A 19,703-nucleotide genomic window follows, 5' to 3' on the forward strand; every position below is an offset into this window, starting at 1 on the left:
TATATAAGACATTATTGACAAAGCCTCTTTAATTATTTTAATACCAGAGATACAGGATCCCCAACTGTACTGATCATGCAGCAACATCATTTGGGAAACTTCTGCCCTAGAATTAGTTCAACAGAAGTTTTTATTTAAATTATAAAACTTCTAAGGACACTGGCCTTGAGGGGCCTGTGAAGAAAAGGCTGGGGCTCTCTGCTACTTAGTATTCAGTCATGTACAAAAGCCTTGTGGTCGACAATGGAAGATTCTCGAATAGGACATGGACATAGTAGGTGTTCAACATTTCTTTAATAATGAATAAAATTACTAATCACTCTAGAAGAGATGGTCCCACCAAAATCCACTTTAGAAGTCTTAGAGAAAGAACTTATCTCAGTTTTACCAATAATATAAGGCTAACCAGCAATAAGTTAAATATATCTTATAGCAGACAAAAGTACAAGTAGCCGAAACCGGTTTGGCTCAGTGGATAGAGCGTCGGCCTGCGGACTCAAGGGTCCCAGGTTCGATTCCGGTCAAGGGCATGTACCTTGGTTGCGGGCACATTCCCAGTAGCGGGTGTGCAGGAGGCAGCTGATCGATGTTTCTCTCTCATCGATGTTTCTAACTCTCTATCCCTCTCTCTTCCTCTCTGTAAAAAATCAATAAACTATATTAAAAAAAAAAAAGTACAAGTAATTTGTCAATATGTATTGGCAACATTTTTTTTAAATGCTTACTCTTTGACACATTTTGAAGCACTTGTTCCATGAAAACAATCCAAAATATAGAAAAAACTATATGCATAAATAATCAAAATTAAAAACACAGAAATTTAATGTCTAACAGTGAACTACTAAGTAAAACACGGCACCTATCTTTGATAAAAATAATGCCCATGAAATCCATTACTGTGTTTTGAAGACTTTACTGGCTCCATTTTGCCTCCAAGACAAATTAGGCAACTTTCTCTACCTCCTTCAGCCTCATATCTCACTCCCCTCTTAATCTACAATAATCTACACGTACAATCTACACTCTAGGCACACTTACCAGCTCTCTCCCCTCCCAACCCCCCTCATTTCCGAAGACTCCTAGGTACTCTGATAGCACTTTTCCATCTAAGTTATTCTTCAAAGTAACTGATAATAATTAATGGTCTTTTTCTCCTAGCAGAATTAATACCTACTACCTAGGATAGCACCAGATCTTAAATAGACAAATACATGCAGAAATGAACTAAGTAACATTACAAATGCTTACAATGCTACTGAAAATTAACAGGGGGTTTTGGGGAACTGTATGTTCTGTTTTCTTTTTCCTTTGAAACATTCTAAGATTATGTGTGTGTGTGTGTAAATTTTATAATGCAAAAGAAAATATAGTCATGCACATATATACCAAGTCGCAATGTAGTAATAGCATTGTAGTACTAAAGAATGCTTATAAAACCGGTGCCTCAAACTTTTCTTTCTTCTACTGCCTCAATGCATAAAAGCAGATAAAGACAAATGATATGTGAGAAACCCATGAAGTAGCCAGTCCTATTACCTGAGTGGAGTTAGATAGTTGGTTTTTCCACGGCTCCTCTGCGCTGCTGGTCAGGTTTGTGCGGTTATGAGGTAGAGTGAGTGCGTTTCGCTGCGGGTAAGGCACGTTTCCATTACTTCCACTACTTCCACTTCCTGTTATGTGATTATTGCCTATTAAAAGAGTATCTGTACTTCCCAGCATTCTTGATGTGCTACAGGGAGCATGGCCTGCAGAAAACGGTCCATTGGCCAAAGGTTGCCCAGGGCAGGCAGGGCGGACTCCAGGCTGAGAGACGCTAGGCACTCTGGTCAGAGCAAGCGGTGGCTGCTGGCCAGAGACTGAGTTTGTAGGCAGTGATGAGTCAGCGGCTGGCCCATTAGGAATCCCAGTAGATCGTACCTGTGCAACTCCTGTTTGTCTCACCTGTCAAAAAAACAAATAAAAAATCAATTCTGTTTGTGTAGCCCCAGGGGAAAGAATCAGAATATGAAGGTGTATAACCAAGTGATCTCTGATTTCACCCTAACATTTAATTTCTCTACATGGAAATATATACACCTTAAAAATAAAAAATTGTTTGTTCATATTTAGATTAGCTTCCTCAGAAAAGCAGAAATCAGTTTTGTTTTTAATAAATGTCCCTTTAGTGATGACAAAAGAAAGCAGCTGAATACTATGGAAAATGGCTCTGGAATTTGTGTATTTTCCCCAATCACAAAATAGAGAATCTCAAAATTTCTTTCTACTACATTTATATGCCAGATCCTTAAAATTAAACATGCACTAAAGAACTCCACCTCAGTTTAGAACACATATCCTGCTAAATATCAAATAATAGAAATAAACCTTTAGAATACATACAAAATAGCATGTAAATAAGTAAAATACCAAGTCCTTTGTTCAAAATTAAATTTATAGCTCCTTTTTCCTAAAAATATCTATGTACTACTAAATTCCATAAATACTGGGAAAAAGTAGGAGTCAGCATGAACATGCTCTAAAATGATGTTCTGGTCAAGAAAAAATACTCAAAATGCTACCAAATTTTAGGGGAAAAAATGCTATACACACTTGGTGCTGCTGCATTAAGACAAACTGACTTTCCAGCTGTTCCAGCATCAGTTTCTGAGCTGGATTTAAATTATTTCTATTTGCACGGAGCTGTTCCAAGTGCTAGAAGAAGAAGAAAAGAAGAAAAAAGAATATAGTCAAAGATATATCTAAGAAGCTCAAGTCCACTATTTTAAGTAACCTTTCCCTGAAATGACCAGATAAACTCAGAATCGCTTTCTAGTCAAAGACACTAATTTCTGACCAATAGCAATCAACCCCAAGATGAAGTCTTTTAAGAAGTTGGAGAAAGTTAAGAAAGAAAGAAACATTCAAACAAAACAAAACAAATGAACCTCATAGATGCAGAGAATACTGGTAGTTACCAGAGGGGGAGGGGGTGGGGAGTCATAACGGGGAAGAGGATCCATGGTGAAAGATGATAACTAGACGTTTGGTAATGATCACTTTGTAGTGCATACAGATGTCAAATTACACCATTATTCACCTGAGACATATAATGTTATCTACTAAATTTACCTCAATTTAAAAAAGTAGTTTAAAAATAAAAAACATTCATCTGAAGAGGGTTTACTGCAATGTGATCCTGGAGATAAATGAGCACAAAATTTTGCTCTCTAACACAATATTCTCAGTATTCACACAGAAAGCTCTTTAAGCTTAAAAATGCATTATGACAAGTACACTCAAAGCAGCACAGTTTGGAATAGGAAGAGTTGGACGACAAATTGTCTAAAACTAGTGATCTACTTAAAGGTGTGACATCTACATAAAGAAATATGCCGTAACCATAAAAAAAAAAGGAAGCGCTATATATATATTGACAAGAAAATGTCTGTAAAAGTGATTATTAACAGTATATATAGCATTCTACCATTTGTACAAAAAAGGAAAAAGATAATATCTGAGAAGGGGGATGCACATTTTCTTGTGTATACATGACATATCTCTGGAAAGATCACTATTCATTCTGGCTGTCTGCTAGGAGGGGAACTGAATGATTAGGGCCAGGAGTTGGAAAGAGAATTTACTCTATATACCGTATATTCATATTGATAGTTTGAACCATTTTAATATATTATATGTTTAAAAGTAAATGTAAACAAGAATGAATCGTCTCTATTAGTCTGGTAAATGAGTTCATCTTATTTATGTGCATATTAATTGAGTTTACTGCTATTCAACTTTAAGAATACTTTAAAATCTTAAAGCTTACCACCTTTACTCTTTTTTAATAGAAAAAAAGTATGTCAAAAACATGTCTTACATACCTGTAATTTCTGTGGTGGCAAACACCATGAATGACTTGGTTGCTGTACTGGAGGATGTGACACTGCATGGCCACTACTCCAATTATCAGAAGTATTCTGGGAAAAATTGATAAAAAGAAACTTAAAAATATTTGGTGAAATCTAGATTTAAAAATAATGACTAATGGAGGCCAAATGACTATGATTGGAATATTTACATATAAAAGATGTTATGACATTAACTTTTAAACATAGCTTTACATGCATAATAAATTTGGAAAATCACAAATTTAAAAAAATATTTAATTTTTAATAAGCCACCCAAAAAGGCCCACCCCTAAACTATGTCCCAAATGGCTAACCTAAATATCACACTGTCCACTAGATCCATCATTAAATTTATTTCAATGTCAGTAGAAAGTGATAATGAAAAGTGTGTTGCAATCTTAACGGCAGGGAGATGAATAAAATGACTTGATGAATGCAAAGTTATCCCTACATTCTGTATTTAATATGATACTAAGAATTTGGAATGGAAAAATTCAAACCTTTCACTCTTTGATGTCCACAAATTTAAAATAAAGGACAGGAGATGTTCAAACTGCACAAGTTCAGGGCAGTTGGGAATTGCTTTTTTGACAGGATTTTCTATTTCTCTAAAATATATACCTTTGTTGGACTAGATGTTCTTTTCCTCTTGGCAGGACTGGACAGGTCATCTACTTGGCTAGAAGGAATCGTGTGTAGTGGCAAGGATTGCTGTGAAATTGGTGTTTGACTGAGGCCTAACACAGGTTCAGTATTTGGATGATGAGGTTTACATGCCTAAGAATCACAGAAGGAAGACAAAAATAGGGTTCTATATACTCTTAATTCATTCCTTCAAATTATAAAACTTTACAAGCTGCATACTTTTCAAAGCTATGTGGACATCGCTGATTGCAATTATTGAAAATCAAAATCAAATGAATCATCAATGGAGGAATGTGTACCTTCCTTTGAAAAACTTGCATGAAAAAATTAAACTGCAGTATTATTTTAAGAAATCTCCTTCAAAGTAATGAAAATGCGCAAAGGTTCTAAATTGGCACCCAAAATTGCTTCCCATATCAGAGGGAGTTTTACTTTGATCTAGAGTCCCTTCACAATTAAAAGGCTTTTTCATTAATAAAAGCCTCCTGCACTTAGTAAAATATACTTGACCACTATAGATTGAAAAGAACCCTTAAAGCTGGGCACCTGCAGAACAGAACCCAACTTCTCACCTGCTGTGCTGTGTTCATGGCACCCTGCCTGGAGGTAAGCTCTGCGGGGATTGGTAGGCTCCATGCCTCCTCAATACTAGGAAGTAATTTAGTTTTATTCTGTAGACTACCTTGTGGAAGGTTACACAACTGAGCCTAGGAAAAATTATGTAAAAAGCAAATTTAACACAAGCCTACTTGAGTAAGAGCAAGTCCACTAAATTTTCCTAAATGCTATAACTAACTGTTTTTTAAAAAAGAAAGTAGATTCTTAATTTGGGGTTTCAGAAAGATACTAAGTATAAAGAGGGTAACCGAAATATAAACCTTTGTGAAAATTAAAACAAAGCTGAGCTCTGTTTTTAGAGTTCTCATAGCTGTCTTCTCATGAAACTCCAAGCAAGAGTGAAAGACAGTGTTCGTGTTCTTTTCTCTAAAATGCTATGACAACTTAAAAATGTAGACAGCACATAGAAAAAATTATGTAAATTAATATGCATCAAAAGAGTAAATGTGCAAAAGAGCATCTTTTAAAATACTGCATATCTTATTTAAAATGAAAAGTAAAATAATATTATAAGCTATGGTATGTTTGCAAAATATGGAAACAAATTATAGACATCAACACAACTAGACAAACTTTCCAGCCACCCTCCTCCTGCCTTAGTGTCATGGGGAAACGTGCCTTTAAAAAAAACTGCTACTAAAAATTTTACCTGTAAATACTTAATTCGTGCTGCAAGTGCAGAGGTATTACTACAACTTTTGCTTCTGGTTGCATTTAAGTAGCATTTAACGGCATCCTGAGGCTGGTTGCAGGATTCATAGAGTGTGCCTAGGTCCATCCAGGCTGCCGCATGGCCATGGTCCAATTGTACGGCACAAATATAGGCCTGTAAAGCATCCATAGGCTGATTTTGCTGCTGATATAGCACACTGGAAAGAGAAATTGAGAAAAAACAAGTCAACAAAGAAGAACTGCTTAGCTTCATAACATGATATAAACTGCAAAGTATATTATATGTGATGCAACTATCTTTGTGTATCAATTACAATGCCATTATCTTTATGCAATGTCTTACCCTATTGAACACCATGTATCTGCACTTGCTTCTGATTTATCAATAGACTGCCTGTAAGATATAAAGGCATCCTGAACTTTCCCAATACTTGAATAGCACCTGAGAGGAAAGGAGGTGGGGGGGAGAAATAAAAAAAATTTCCATTATTACAGATTATTTTGCTGAAAGAATAGACTATATGTCAAAGCAAATGAAAAACCTAATAAGCTAAAATATTTGTCATTATGTATACAATAATTATAATGCATACTATAATTAACCCTTCAATAAACTATATTATAGTCTATCACAGATGCTAAATCATGCTGCAGTAATGAACAGCATTGAAAAAATTAAAGGCCTTATCACTTCAATATTTACAATACTGAAAGTTGAACACACACCCCACTCTATACTTCTATAACTTGATCTCCAGTTGTCTATACAGTAAGACAATAGAGTTAAAAAACAAGAAAAACATTCTATGTTGGTAAGAATTGCTCAATCAGATTTCAACTCTACTTTCCTAAATAATAATGAGGGCAATAATTCTTTAGTTCATAAAAAATACAAACATAAGACATAGTTAATATCAAGCTAACTATCAAAAACTGTAAGAGTAGCAAAGTATGATTAAAGTTTCAAAGATCTGTGTTGTTCTTCTTCTTTTTTTAATTGATTTCAGAGAGAGAGGGAGAGAAAGAGAGAAACATCAATGATGAAAGAAAATTAGTGATCGGCTGCCTCCTGCACACCCTCTACTGGGGATTGAGCCCACAACCCGGGCATGTGCCCTCGACTGGAATCAAACCTAAGACCCTTCAGTCCACAGGCCAACACTCTATCCACTGAGCCAAACCAGCTAGGGCAAGACCTGTCATTTTGCAGATGTACCTGATGGATACACAGAACAGCAGCTGAAATCCTATCTAATAAAAGAGTAATATGCAGATTGACCATCACTCCAACACACAAGATGGCTGCCCCCATGTGGACACAAGATGGCCACCACAAGATGGCCAGCAGGGGAGGGCAGTTGGGAGGGACCAGGCCTGCAGGGGAGGGCAGCTGGGGGCGATCAAGCCTGCAGGGCAGGGCACTTAGGGGTGACCAGGCCGGCAGAGGAGGGAAGTTGGGGGTGACCAGGCCTGCAGGAAAGGGCAGTTGGGGGGGACCCAGGCTTGTAGGGGAGAGCAGTTAGGGGTGACCAGGCCTGCAGGGGAGGACAGTTAGGGGCAAACAGGTTGGCATCAATCAGGCTGGCAGGGGAGTGGTTAGGGGGTGATCAGGCTGGCAGGCAGAAGTGGTTAGGGGCAATCAGGAAGGCAGGCAGGCAAGCAGTTGGGAGCCAGCAGTCCTGGATTGTGAGAGGGATCCCAGATTGGAGAGAGTGCAGGCTGGGCTGAGGGACACCCTCCCACCCCCATGCACGAATTTTGTGCACCGGGCCTCTACTTATAAATAAAGAAGTTATCTTCTTAGTGCTTGGCACTAAGGAAAAAAACAAAAATAAACCCAGTCATTGTCTTCAAGGAGCTTATAATTTAGTAGAGAATTAAAGACACATTATAAATGCCACGATGCCATATTAAATAGCTAGCACAGTTAATAACCAGTTTGAGAAATTTAGGGTACAAGTACCACAGTATACACTAAAGGATTTGGAAAGGCAAGAAAAGGTCAGAGTAAGGGATCTGAACATGTGTACATGCATTATTGTTTAGATCAGTGATTTCCAATTACCAGCCAGTATGTGGCAATTTAGCCAAGCAAACAAAATGAAAAAAAAAAAAAAAAATAACCAACACATACATGTATATATGTTTTCCATTAAATTGATTCATATTTGTACTATAATTGGCCCACTTTGAAATACTATTGGCTGAATAGCAAAATATTTTAAAATGTGTTTACTTGCCCAAATATGTTTTTTAATTGAAATTTTTTTGGGTGGCATTTATATATATAAAAGGCTAAGTGTCTGTCCAACTGGTAGCTATTACATGCACTGACCACCAGGGGGCAGATGCTCAAGGCAGGAGCTGCCAAGATGCACACTGGCCCTTTAAAAAGAAACAGCACCATGGACCTGGTGCCAACAAACCAACACTTGGCTTCCCCTAAGTGGGACACAGGCCCCACCAAAATCACAGCCAACACTGCCAAGACCCCATGGCGCAAAATGCAGCCCACAGCCCAGCCCAGCCTGGAAACAGTGGCTGTAGGCGCTGGGTAATTACATCAAATAGCAACGCCCAGCTTCCTCTCCCTAGCGACTAGCCTCCTTGGAGTTTCTTCAGCCCATGAACCCGACTTGCTTTATAGCCAGGTGCAAACATTTTACAGTTTAACCAAATGTTTGTGAAGCATTTTCCCATGCCTCATCTCATTTGATCCTCACAGAAGTCCTAGAGAAGACAGATAGGAGACTTGGTAGAATCCTATTTTCTTTTCATTAGCAAGACTCAAAGAGTGATATTAAAATATTTCTTCTAATTAATTTCCTTTCAATATGCACAAATCCGTGCACCGGGCCACTAGTACATTAATAAAATTATATAGGTTTCAGGTGTACAATTCTATAATATATCACTGGCTTATTGTATTGTGTGTTCATCACCCCAAGTTCAGTCTCCCTCTATCACATTTTAATCCTCACATTCTTTGAAAGTTTACTGATTAGTATAATCCAAAAATGTGAGAACCACTGATTTAGGCAGAGAAGATGAGAGTCGGTACTTAAAAATTTAATTTGAATAGTACAAAGACTTTGTACCAGACTGATTAGATATTCATGGAGGGTGGTAGTAGGTTATAACTTCGTTTTTGTTTGGTTTGGTTTTTTAATATATTTCATTGGAATTTTTTTACAGAGAGGAAGGGAGAGGGATAGAGAGTTATAAACATCAATGACAGAGAAACATCAACCAGCTGCCTCCTGCACACCCCCTACTGGGGATGTGCCCGCAACCAAGGTACATGCCCTTGACCGAAATCGAACCTGGGACCCTTGAGTACGCAGGCTGACGCACTATCCACTGAGCCAAACTGGTTAGGGCAGTTTTTGTTTGTTTTGTTGTTGTTTTTTAAGCATATTTTTATTGATTTCAGAGTGGAAGGGAGAGAGGAAGAGAGAGAAACCTCAATGATGAAAGGGAGTCACTGATTCGCTGCCTTCCTCACACCCCCTACTGGAGATCGAGCTTGCAACTTGGGTATGTGGCCTGACTGGGATCGAACCGTGACCTCCTGGTTCATATGTCAATGCTCAACCACTGAGCCACATCGGCCGGGCTATAACTTCGTTTTTAAGCCTGATTAAACAGAGGGGGGAAAGGTAAGTATCATTGGCAAAAAATATAAGGAGAAGCTGGTTTGGGGAAGAATATGATGAATGAGATTTGAAGTATGCTGATTTTGACATGAGGTAGGACATTAAAATGTGTTAAGTATAAGAGATGTGGAGTGGAAGAGAGGGTGTAAGAACACAGAACACTTATTAAGGGAGAGGTAAACGTAAGCCTAAGGAATCACTACTATTGTGGACTGGGCAATATAAGAAATGTCAATGAGTGAGACAAAGAAGTATCAGACAGCATCTGCAAACTGTTTTATTAAGTGGAGGATTACAGTAGAAGAGGTCATTAATGCGAAACAGGGAGAGATACCACTAAGAAGGGGAATGTTTAACAGATAGTAGAAAAAACATGCTCTGTTTGTTGTTGTTAAATCAAAGCCAATTCTCAGGTCTATAGATAAATTTGTCTAACCATTGGGAGGAATCAGCAGTAATTCCCAAAACCAATGATTTCACATTCCATGCCCACAAAGTGAAAGTAGAAAACCAATGTGCCCAAACAGATGCCGCAAGTCCAACTGCCAGTTTTAGTTTTCTCTAAAACTTAACTAGGTTCTCCTGAGACAGATTTGTGTAATTAAAAAAGCACTTGATGAACCTAGGGCCTAGTCTAAGCTCTGACTCATTAGTTACCTTGTGTAACTGTGACTTTGGAAAAAAATTTTATTCGTCTGAACTCACTTTCTATTTCTACATCTGTAAACTGATATGGTTTACAGGGTGAACTAGGTGACCTCCCTGGTCCCTCCCAGCTCTAACACTCTATAGATAACATAATCAATGACTGGTACTAGTATAACAGCATTACCACATTACACTTTCATTGTAATATACACATGCCAAATGACGAACAAATTCAATCTTCAACACTGACTTGAATGCAGAATTTAAGTAATAAAAAGCCTCAGAAATATTAGGGTCAACAAATCCCAAATGTGCTTACTTATATTTGAGGTCTTCCTTCAGAGCTTTAATAGCTTCTAAAATATAATTTATTTGGGTAAAAAAGGTGAAGGGATTGAGAACTACAAATTGGTAGTCACAAAATAATCCCAAGGATGTAAAGTACAGTATAGGGAATATAGTTGATAATATTTTAATAACTATGTACAGTACCAGGTGGGTACTCAAAATATTAGGAGGACCACTGTGTAAAGTATATGATTATCTAAGCACTAAGCTGCACATCTAAAACTAACATAAAATAAAATATAATTTATTTGTAAAAATTTCTCACAATAAAACACATTCTAAGCAACACATTAACCTGTATGATTTTATTAACCAATGTCACCCCAATAAATTCAATTAAAAAATAAAACAAAATAGGATGATTTCAAAAGAAATCATAAAACTGAAACCTTCAGAGTGGGAAGGTACCTAATAGATAATCTAACTCTGGGCTTTTCAACCTCAGCATTGACATTTGGGGCCAGTTAATCTTTTATTGTACAGGGCTGTCTGACTAGATGCCAGTAACATTTCCCATAGATGTGATGACCAAAATGTCTCCAGATATAATGAAATGTCCCCTATGGGGCAAAATAGCCCCTACTGATAACCAGTGACCTAATATAATCCTCTGATTTAATAGGTTAAAGGAAAGTTAAAGCCTCATGGGGTTAACTATACCATCCATGATTCCACAAATAGTAGCCTAGCCAAGACTTGAATTCATGTCTCTCAGCTCCTAGTACACTGATCTTGCCACCATGCCAGAAAAGCTAAACCAATTAAAAACCAAATACAATCTAATGATGATCCAGAATATAATCTATCAGATAAACATACATAAGGTATATTTCAGAGAATCACTACACACAATTCACACATTCAAAGTACAGAAAAAAATTTACAGACTCTCAGAAACTATTTTCATGACATGACGCTTCTCCTTTCCAACAAATCCAATAATGTATCTACTTTCTCACTGCAAGATTTCAAGTAGAACTGTGATGAGATCTATTAATCAAACATGTCCATTCTAAGGTATATATCATTAATCAAAATTATAAATAGCAAGGTTCCGTTGCCTACTGGTAGTCAACAGGCAGAATGAGAAATTCTCCGCTCTGTTAAATTGACACATAAAGAAAACCACCATATTCAGAAGCTTTCTTTTATATTTTAACTTCCAGAAATCTTAGTTTATATTTGCAACCTGATCATTGTATTTTCCCTTTTTAATATAACAAAAAGTTTGGATCATAATTCAAATCTCTCAGCTGAAATAAACAAAAACAAAACTTAAGTGTCTGAGAAGTCTCACCTTCCAAGGAAATACCAGGACTGGCCAGAGTTAGGATCTGCTTCCAAGGACTTTTGGAGATACTGAATAGCACAGTTTTCCTTGGCAGCTTTATCTCCCAGGAGATCTATAGTGTGATGCATCCAACCTATAGTAAATAAATTAAAATGTTTACCTAAATGATTTAACTGTTCTTCTATTGTTAAGAATACCAAACAGAAAACAAAAAATACTCTTTCAGTTAATTAATTCATTTAGTTTGGTATACACACTCCAAAATTTTTGAACTACCAATTCTGGCCACATGAAAGCCTATTTCTTACAGGAAGGTACAGTCAAAGCTATGAAGAACATTTACGCCAGAGAAATTGAAACAATTTTAAGCACTGACTTAACACTTAAAAACTATAGCTCCTAATTTTGGTATTTGAAAAAAATTCCAAATGATAAACCAAAAAATATAAAGATGTTAAATTTAACTTACTATTACACATAAAAATTTATGTTCATTTTAAGAATCTCCAAAACAGTGTATTAACCCAACATTTATTTCCAAGAAATAAATATAAGGCTATATAATCAATGACAGTCCAGAGTAAAACACACACACAAACGCTACATTATTGGTGTTGGCCAAATATCTACACAACTTACATAAAGTAAAAACTATAAAGTATTTGACAATTTAAAATAACCCAAGATGCCCTAGCCAGTTTGGCTCAGTAGTCAGAGCGTTGGCCAGTGGACTGAAGGGTCCCAGGCTCAGTTCTGATCAAAGGGCACGTACCTTGGTTGCGGGCTGGATCCCTGGCCTTGGGTGGGGCTTGTGTGGGAGGCAACCAATCGATGTGTCTCTTTCACATCGATATTTCTCTCTCCGTCTCTCTCCTTCCTTCCACTCTCTCTACAAATCAATGAAAAAATGTCCTCAGGCGAGGATTAACAAAACAAATAAAATAACCCAAGACTATAAGAAAAGTATATTCAAGTGGTGCAAATAAGAATGTTACAAATGGGTACCACAAACATTTAATAAACAAATTTGGGTAGTGCATAATCTCAGTTATATGTGAAATCTAACGAACAAAATAAACTGACGAAAAGAATAGGTCCAGAGGCATGGATACATGGAACAGAATAACAGATCTGGGGGGGGGGGGGGGAGAGTGGGGAGGGATTAACCAAAGAACACATACATATATACATAGCCCATGGACACAGACAATAGTGCAGGGAAGGCCTCGGGTGGGGCAGGGGCTGGGTGGAGGAGAGCAAAGGGGGAGAAAATGGGGGACACCTGTAATATTGTCAACAATAAAAATACATATGTTTATATATTAAAAACATGTGTAACTTAAAAAAATACAGTTTGTATTATTTATAAATAAATAAAAGACTGCATCATGGAGTAGTGTACTCTAAACCATGAAGGACACACAGAAATAATTTGGCTTAATTTGTTGGGGAATTCTATTTCAGTTGTGGATCAATTCAAGTGCATAATACCAACTCTGTTCTTTGTGTGTACACTACAGTATGCCTAACAAATAAGGACACTTATTTTCTGACATTTATTATAGTTGCTGTGCTGCAAAAGATATTTTAAGAGGATTGAGTCACTGTGTTTTATGGAAATAAATATAAGCCAATCACATGATTATTCATTTGTTCCTTCCCTTATCTCTCCTGCAACTATTAAGAACAGGACCTAGAATAATAGGCTCTAAAAGGAGCTGCTTAACCAGCAGGAACAAGTAAGTAGAAAGGATTAATGTTTAGGCATAAATTAGACTCAATTAAGGGAAATATTTTTCCTTTTAAAACCTTGAAAAGTACACTTATAAGCTAGTGTCAAAGAGGATAGGAGATTCAGATATAACTAAAACCAAAATTGTTTCAATGCATTTCTTAAATTAAAAGGTATATGCATTTCTGCTATTGATGCCTTCTTTACAAGACCTAACATACATAAAAACTTAATTATAAATAGTGTGGATAAAAAAGCAGTTAAAATTCAAATTTTAGCTGAATAAGTAAGCTATTCTAAAGGCATTACTTTGTACTTAAGAACACAAAACCCTTTTTTTATTGTACCAGTAATTTGTTTATGTTTAAAGATAGAAATTCACATTACTCAAATACTACATATAAATCATTAAAAACAAATATTTAAATCCTTCTACAATTTTTAAGAGTATGAATAACTCAAGTAAAATTCTAACTAGAGATTAAATGAAAAACAAAACTTTTATATGAAGGCAATGAATTTATTTTGTATAATAATCATACAATATGTATTAATATAAGTGATAAAAATCTAAAATTAAACAAATTTAAAATTACATGTCACATTATGAAAACATTCATATTACTATCTTGAATATAAATTAAGAATTACTTGTCCAGACCAAAAATAAGCAAACAAAAGCTTAAAAAATAAAACAACTCAAATACCAAATACAGACAAAAAAACATAATAACTAAGCAACAAAATTAAATGTTGGAAAACTCCATCACCATCTTCTTGGTAACAGTGACACATTACATCCAAATGGCTACATTCCTTCATCTCTGACATTAGAATATACTGCATGTGTACAAAAACTATATGTAGCGTTAGATATTCCACAATTTTTAGGTAAAAGGTTTTCATTAATATTACTGACAGAACTACGAAAGCAAGCTTACCAAAAAACTAAGTGACTCATTTAATTGCATTGAGTGCTAAGCATATCTGACATAAAGTGTTCAATGCCCCTCACCCATGGATTAAGTACTAGAGAGTAAGTTTGAGAATTTAAAAGGAATAGCTGCACTAATGAACTGTAATGAGATGGACTGTGAAACGGACTATGCTTGGCAAAGGGTGAAAATATGTTGGATTCAGCTCAGCCGGTGTGGCTCAGTGGTTTGAGCATCAACCCATGATCCAGGAGGTCACAATTCAATTCCCAGTCAGCGCATATGCCTGGGCTGTGGGCTCGATCCTCAGTGGGGGCCTGTAGGAGGCAGCCAATCAATGATTCTCTCTCATCACTGATGTTTCTATCTCTCCCTCCCTGAATATCAATAATAAATATTTTAGAAAGAAAGAGAGAGAGAGAAACAGGAAGGAAGGAAAGAAGGAAGGAAGGAAGAGGGAGGGAAGGAGGGAAATATGCTGGGTTCAGATTAATTCTATCAACTCTGGGCAAAGGATGGGAAAGAAATAGAATACACGAGCCACATATTTACCATCCCTGACATGTAAAAAACATAAAGAGAAGTACTTATAATATACTAAATGCATACTAATACATACCTAACTGTTGCAAGACAGTTGCTTTTACTTGTGCAGAAAGGTTTTCTGTCTGCAAAAGTTGTTCATAAGCTTCCTTTGCAGAATGATACTTCCTCTAAAGGCATAAAAAATGATTTAAAGAAAAATAAATATCTTTAAAGAACCAGCTCATATATTAAGATTTACACAATACTGATATTTTATGCATATTTTTAAACCAACTGAAAAAGTACTCATTCCATTACTAAATGTTCCTTCAACACTAGACAATTGTGGGTAATAGGTCATGCTTCAAAGTACCTAAAACAAGTAAAACATTCAATAAAGTAGCATTAAAATATGACCTTTTAAGAATCTCCCAAATCTCAATACTTAAAAAAAATCATCTCAACCTATTTAATTACATACATAATTTCAATTTTGTTTGCCTAGAAATACCAAATTCCCAAGCATCTTAATATGAACAATAGAGCACATGAAAAAATGCTTTACAAATTCTAAGAGTAAAAGCAGTTAAAAACTAAGTTTAAAAGATAGTTACCAGCATATAAAAAAAACCAACCCTATGAAAAAATGTATAATACATATGATATTAAAGACACCAAACTTCTCCATAGCTACAGTTGTAATATTTAAGGTTCCATAGGCAAATTTCTAAATGAGACCATTTACCCACAGTTTTCTCCCCAAAGTCCTGATATGACTGAAACCCATTACTGCTAGTCATAAAGCTTAGGTAACTCCTCAAAAAAGGGGAAATGAAAAGCCAATAAAGAAAACCTCATAAGTATTACCTTTAAAACATACTTGACAAAAAAAAAAAAAAAGGATTGAAGTGGCATTTTTCATACCACTAATAGTACACAGCTGCTTGAGCAAACAAATCTTTCTCCAAAAAAGTATCATCAAATAGAAAACAAGCTGTGTGAGCCTCAGGCAAATCACTTAAACTATAATTCAACAGCCATAGAACAGAGGTAATGCCTGATCTTTCTATCTAGAGTTGTTCTAACGATCAAATGAGAAGTAAAAAGCTACAAAACAAATAAGGAACTAGATAAATATAGTATGTCAACATGAGGAAGATTTGAAAGAACTGTCTATTGAGATTAACAGTAACTATTATAGCTAAATTAGTTCCCCCTACACATTAATCTGGTCTGAAAGAGTTAATTAGACATTTAATGAAGGACAAGGACCAAATTATTTAACTAACTTCCTTCCACCGATAAATATTTACTGAACACCTAGTACATAACAGGAACTGCTGGGACTATAGTGTAGTGAAGAATACAGAGAGAAATGCGAGTAAAACATGCTGTGTTATGTACAATAACAGTATGGTATCTCCCAGAGGAAGAAAGTTAAGTTTATTTGTTTATTTTTAATCCTCGCCCAAAGATATGTTTTTATTCATTTTTAGAGAGTGAGGAAGGGAGAGAGAGAGAAACATCAATCGGTTTCCTCCCGTACATACCCCGACCAGGGGATCAAACCCACAACCTAGGTATGTGCCCTGACTGAGAATCAAACCCACAACCATTTTGGTGTATGGGACAACCTTCCACCCAACTGAGCCACCCAGTTAGGACAAAACACATGTTAAGTTTAGAGTACTTAGCAGGCTGGGCAGCAAATGCAGAGACAAGCAAATATGACTTCACAGAGAACTTCCTAAACCATGTTAAAGATTACATAGTCTGTATCTTAGGACAGTGGAGTACCACTGAAATGAATTCAAGCACTATGATCAGATTTATATTTTAGGAATACTACTTTTTGGAATTACCTTAATAAATGCTAAAAAATACCTTCAAAAACTAGTGAGAAAAAATATTTGAAGCCCTAACTCGTTTGGCTCAGTGGATAGAGCATTGGCCTGCGGACTGAAGGGTCCCAGGTTCGATTCCGGTCAAGGGCATCCCAGGCTCGATTCCGGTCAAGGGCATGTACCTCGGTTTCGGGCACATCCCCAGTAGGGGGTGTGCAGGAGGCAGCCAATCAATGATCTCTCTCATCATTGATGTTTCTATCTCTCTCTCCCTCTCCCTTCCTCTCTGAAATAAAAAATATATATATATTTTTTTAAAAAGTTAAAAAAAGATAAAGGTGAGAAAACTTCTGCTTCAGTTAGTGACAGACCAGTGATCTCACTAAGAACTAAAAAAGCTGGGGGGGGGGGGGGGGGGGAATCAGAATTCATCCTTTTAAAGACAGCAGAGAGCTCCTGAGGTAATGAGAACAGAAGGAGCTAAGAACCCAGGGAGGGAACTTTGGAGAAGCTGGTTTCGATAGCTGCTTTCACCCTGGGGTCTTTGCTGATTCAGCAGAAGTCAGCAGCTGGCAGGAGGCTGGGATTAGCATTGGCAGGTAAAGATGCCGATCCACAACGTGTGTGCAATGTTCACATGCATTTTCTGGAGGAAAAGAACATCCCTAGAGCAGTAGAGGGAGGGTGTGTGTGTGTGTGTGTGTGTGTGTGTGTGTGTGTGTGTGATCCACAACGTGTGTGCAATGTTCACATGCATTTTCTGGAGGAAAAGAACATCCCTAGAGCAGTAGAGGGAGGGAGGGAGGGAGGGAGGGAGGGAGGGTGTGTGTGTGTGTGTGTGTGTGTTGGTGCAGAGGGGGTGTGTATGTGTTGGTGCAGAGGGGGTGTGTATGTGTTGGTGTAGATGGAGGTGCCCAGAAATATGTTAATTTTTTAAAGCGCCCCATGGTAGCTCTGAACCAAAACAGACCTTACATTATGTGCAAATATACCAGTATTTTTCTCCATGAAAAGATGTTATAAAATTTATGTTTTGGGTAAACTATGATTACCTAATACCTCTCATACCAATTTATGCCGGATTTCCTACACTACTGCCTAGAGTAAATGTCTGTATTATACCTTTTATTATATAACTAAGCACAATCTGCCATACATAAAAACAATGCTCTAAAATTAAACTGAAAAAGTATTTTAAATATAGCACCATAAAAGTAGTGATAATGACATCAAAAGGTGACTCTATATGCCCTTCAAATGGAGACACATAGAAGAGGTATTTCAATCTTAAGAAAAACTGAAACTAAAAACAATGGATTATAACAACCATCTATAAACATTTTGATAAGATAACTAGGCATTTCATATTAAGAATAAGAGAAATCTTCTTATATATAGCCATTTAAGCCTGTAATTATTCAGGTTTAGAGGCAAATCATATTAATGAAATTAGTTTGTACAGAGCAAGTACGCTGTGTAATAACTGCTTCACTAAACAAAATCTTGACCACGTTTAGTAAGTTTAAAATGTATGTAAGTGGTAATACCCAGAACTCCATTAAAATTATATGGGTAATCACTTTTGTTTTAAGTAAGTTAAGTTAAAACACTTACCTGAGTTTCATACAAGTGGGCAATGTGAAATTGAACTGCAAAGATAATGGAAAATAGAAATCAATACACAAGTGTTAGGGGTAAATTAAGTAAGAATGTAAAATGTAACCACGGTCTATAGACTTAATAATGGAGTATAACTTTGATTTTTAATAAAATAGAATATACAAATACATACAAACATAATAAACCACATGTATTCATTGTTGTCGTCTGTCAAATTTTGTCAATGTAATTATTAAAATATTGAAATATATAGCGAGTATTATTTTTAATTTTTCAATTACAGTTTATATTCAGTATTATTTTGTATTAGTTTCAGTGAGTATACTTCTTAGAAAGTTCAAAATGGCTACATTAAACAAATAAAGAAAACTTTTTATAATCTATACATTTCAAAACATGGTATTTAAAAACTGAGTTATAGGTGAAAAAATATAGTCACTATTTGAAAAAAACATATTAAAACAGAAAAAGCCTGTAATATTTTTCTTATTTCATATCAGCAACATTTATAAAGAAGTAATAGACCCAGGCTCACACTGGTAATAACACAGAGAATGAAATTAGTTGTTGCATTTCTCTATCAGTTCTTCAGAATTCTTTTTTAAGTCAAACCACTTGCAAGGCAAGAATAATAGTCGCAAGATTAACAAGTATGTCTTGAAAATCAAATAAAAATATGTAAGCTTTTACTTTCAGGTCTTCTTAGTGCATCACTAGAGTATGAACGATCCAACGAAAGCAATAATGAATCAGGAATCAAAACTGGATTCTAGCTACTTATATACTCATTTTCATTCTTTAATGACAATGGTCTATCTGAATTTCAGAACTGGATTTCAAGGAGTCTGGAAGCCTTTCAAAATTATATACAGAATATGTATGGTTCTTTAAAACAAGGTCCACAGCTATCATCCATTTCTTATTAAAGAGTGCACCATGAACTGATTCCTGTAACTGTAAGATTCACCTGGAAGGCTTGTGAAAAATAGAGATTCCCAAGATTATAATTCAGTGGGCCTGGGCAAGGCCTGGAAAGCTGCCTTTTTATTCAGTTCTGCAAGGGCTTCTGATACCTAGTCCCTCAACCACCTATGACTTGGAAACAGCTGATCTAAAAAACCCGAAGATCAAAACAAATAAAACATATCATGAACTTTAAAAATAATACCACTTTTGGGTCTAAAGTAAAGAACTACACAACTCCATAAACAATAATTAAATAATAACTAAATATCACAAGTTAACTAATCAGAGATGAGGCTAAATAAAAGATGAAAATCAT

General features: G+C 36.1%; 1 protein-coding gene across 3 annotated transcripts in view; it reads right to left on the reverse strand.

Annotated features, from left to right (window-relative positions):
• KDM6A (lysine demethylase 6A) overlaps positions 1–19,703 on the reverse strand; it is a 156,919-nt gene that overhangs the window by 42,390 nt on the left and 94,826 nt on the right. Inside the window, exons 8-16 of one of the 3 annotated variants that reach the window (XM_008153012.3) lie at positions 18,416–18,450; positions 15,052–15,145; positions 11,772–11,898; positions 6,166–6,264; positions 5,800–6,019; positions 5,105–5,239; positions 4,509–4,664; positions 3,861–3,956; positions 1,537–1,941 (exon numbers count right to left, since the gene is read on the reverse strand). In XM_008153012.3, the coding sequence (XP_008151234.1) occupies positions 1,537–1,941; positions 3,861–3,956; positions 4,509–4,664; positions 5,105–5,239; positions 5,800–6,019; positions 6,166–6,264; positions 11,772–11,898; positions 15,052–15,145; positions 18,416–18,450 (1,367 nt within the window). The remainder of the gene's footprint in view (positions 1–1,536; positions 1,942–3,860; positions 3,957–4,508; positions 4,665–5,104; positions 5,240–5,799; positions 6,020–6,165; positions 6,265–11,771; positions 11,899–15,051; positions 15,146–18,415; positions 18,451–19,703) is intronic. The other 2 variants (XM_054714329.1, XM_008153015.3) reach the window with 2 other exon arrangements.

The sequence above is a fragment of the Eptesicus fuscus genome, chromosome 1 (genome assembly GCF_027574615.1).
Source record: "Eptesicus fuscus isolate TK198812 chromosome 1, DD_ASM_mEF_20220401, whole genome shotgun sequence".
Lineage (NCBI taxonomy): Eukaryota > Metazoa > Chordata > Mammalia > Chiroptera > Vespertilionidae > Eptesicus > Eptesicus fuscus.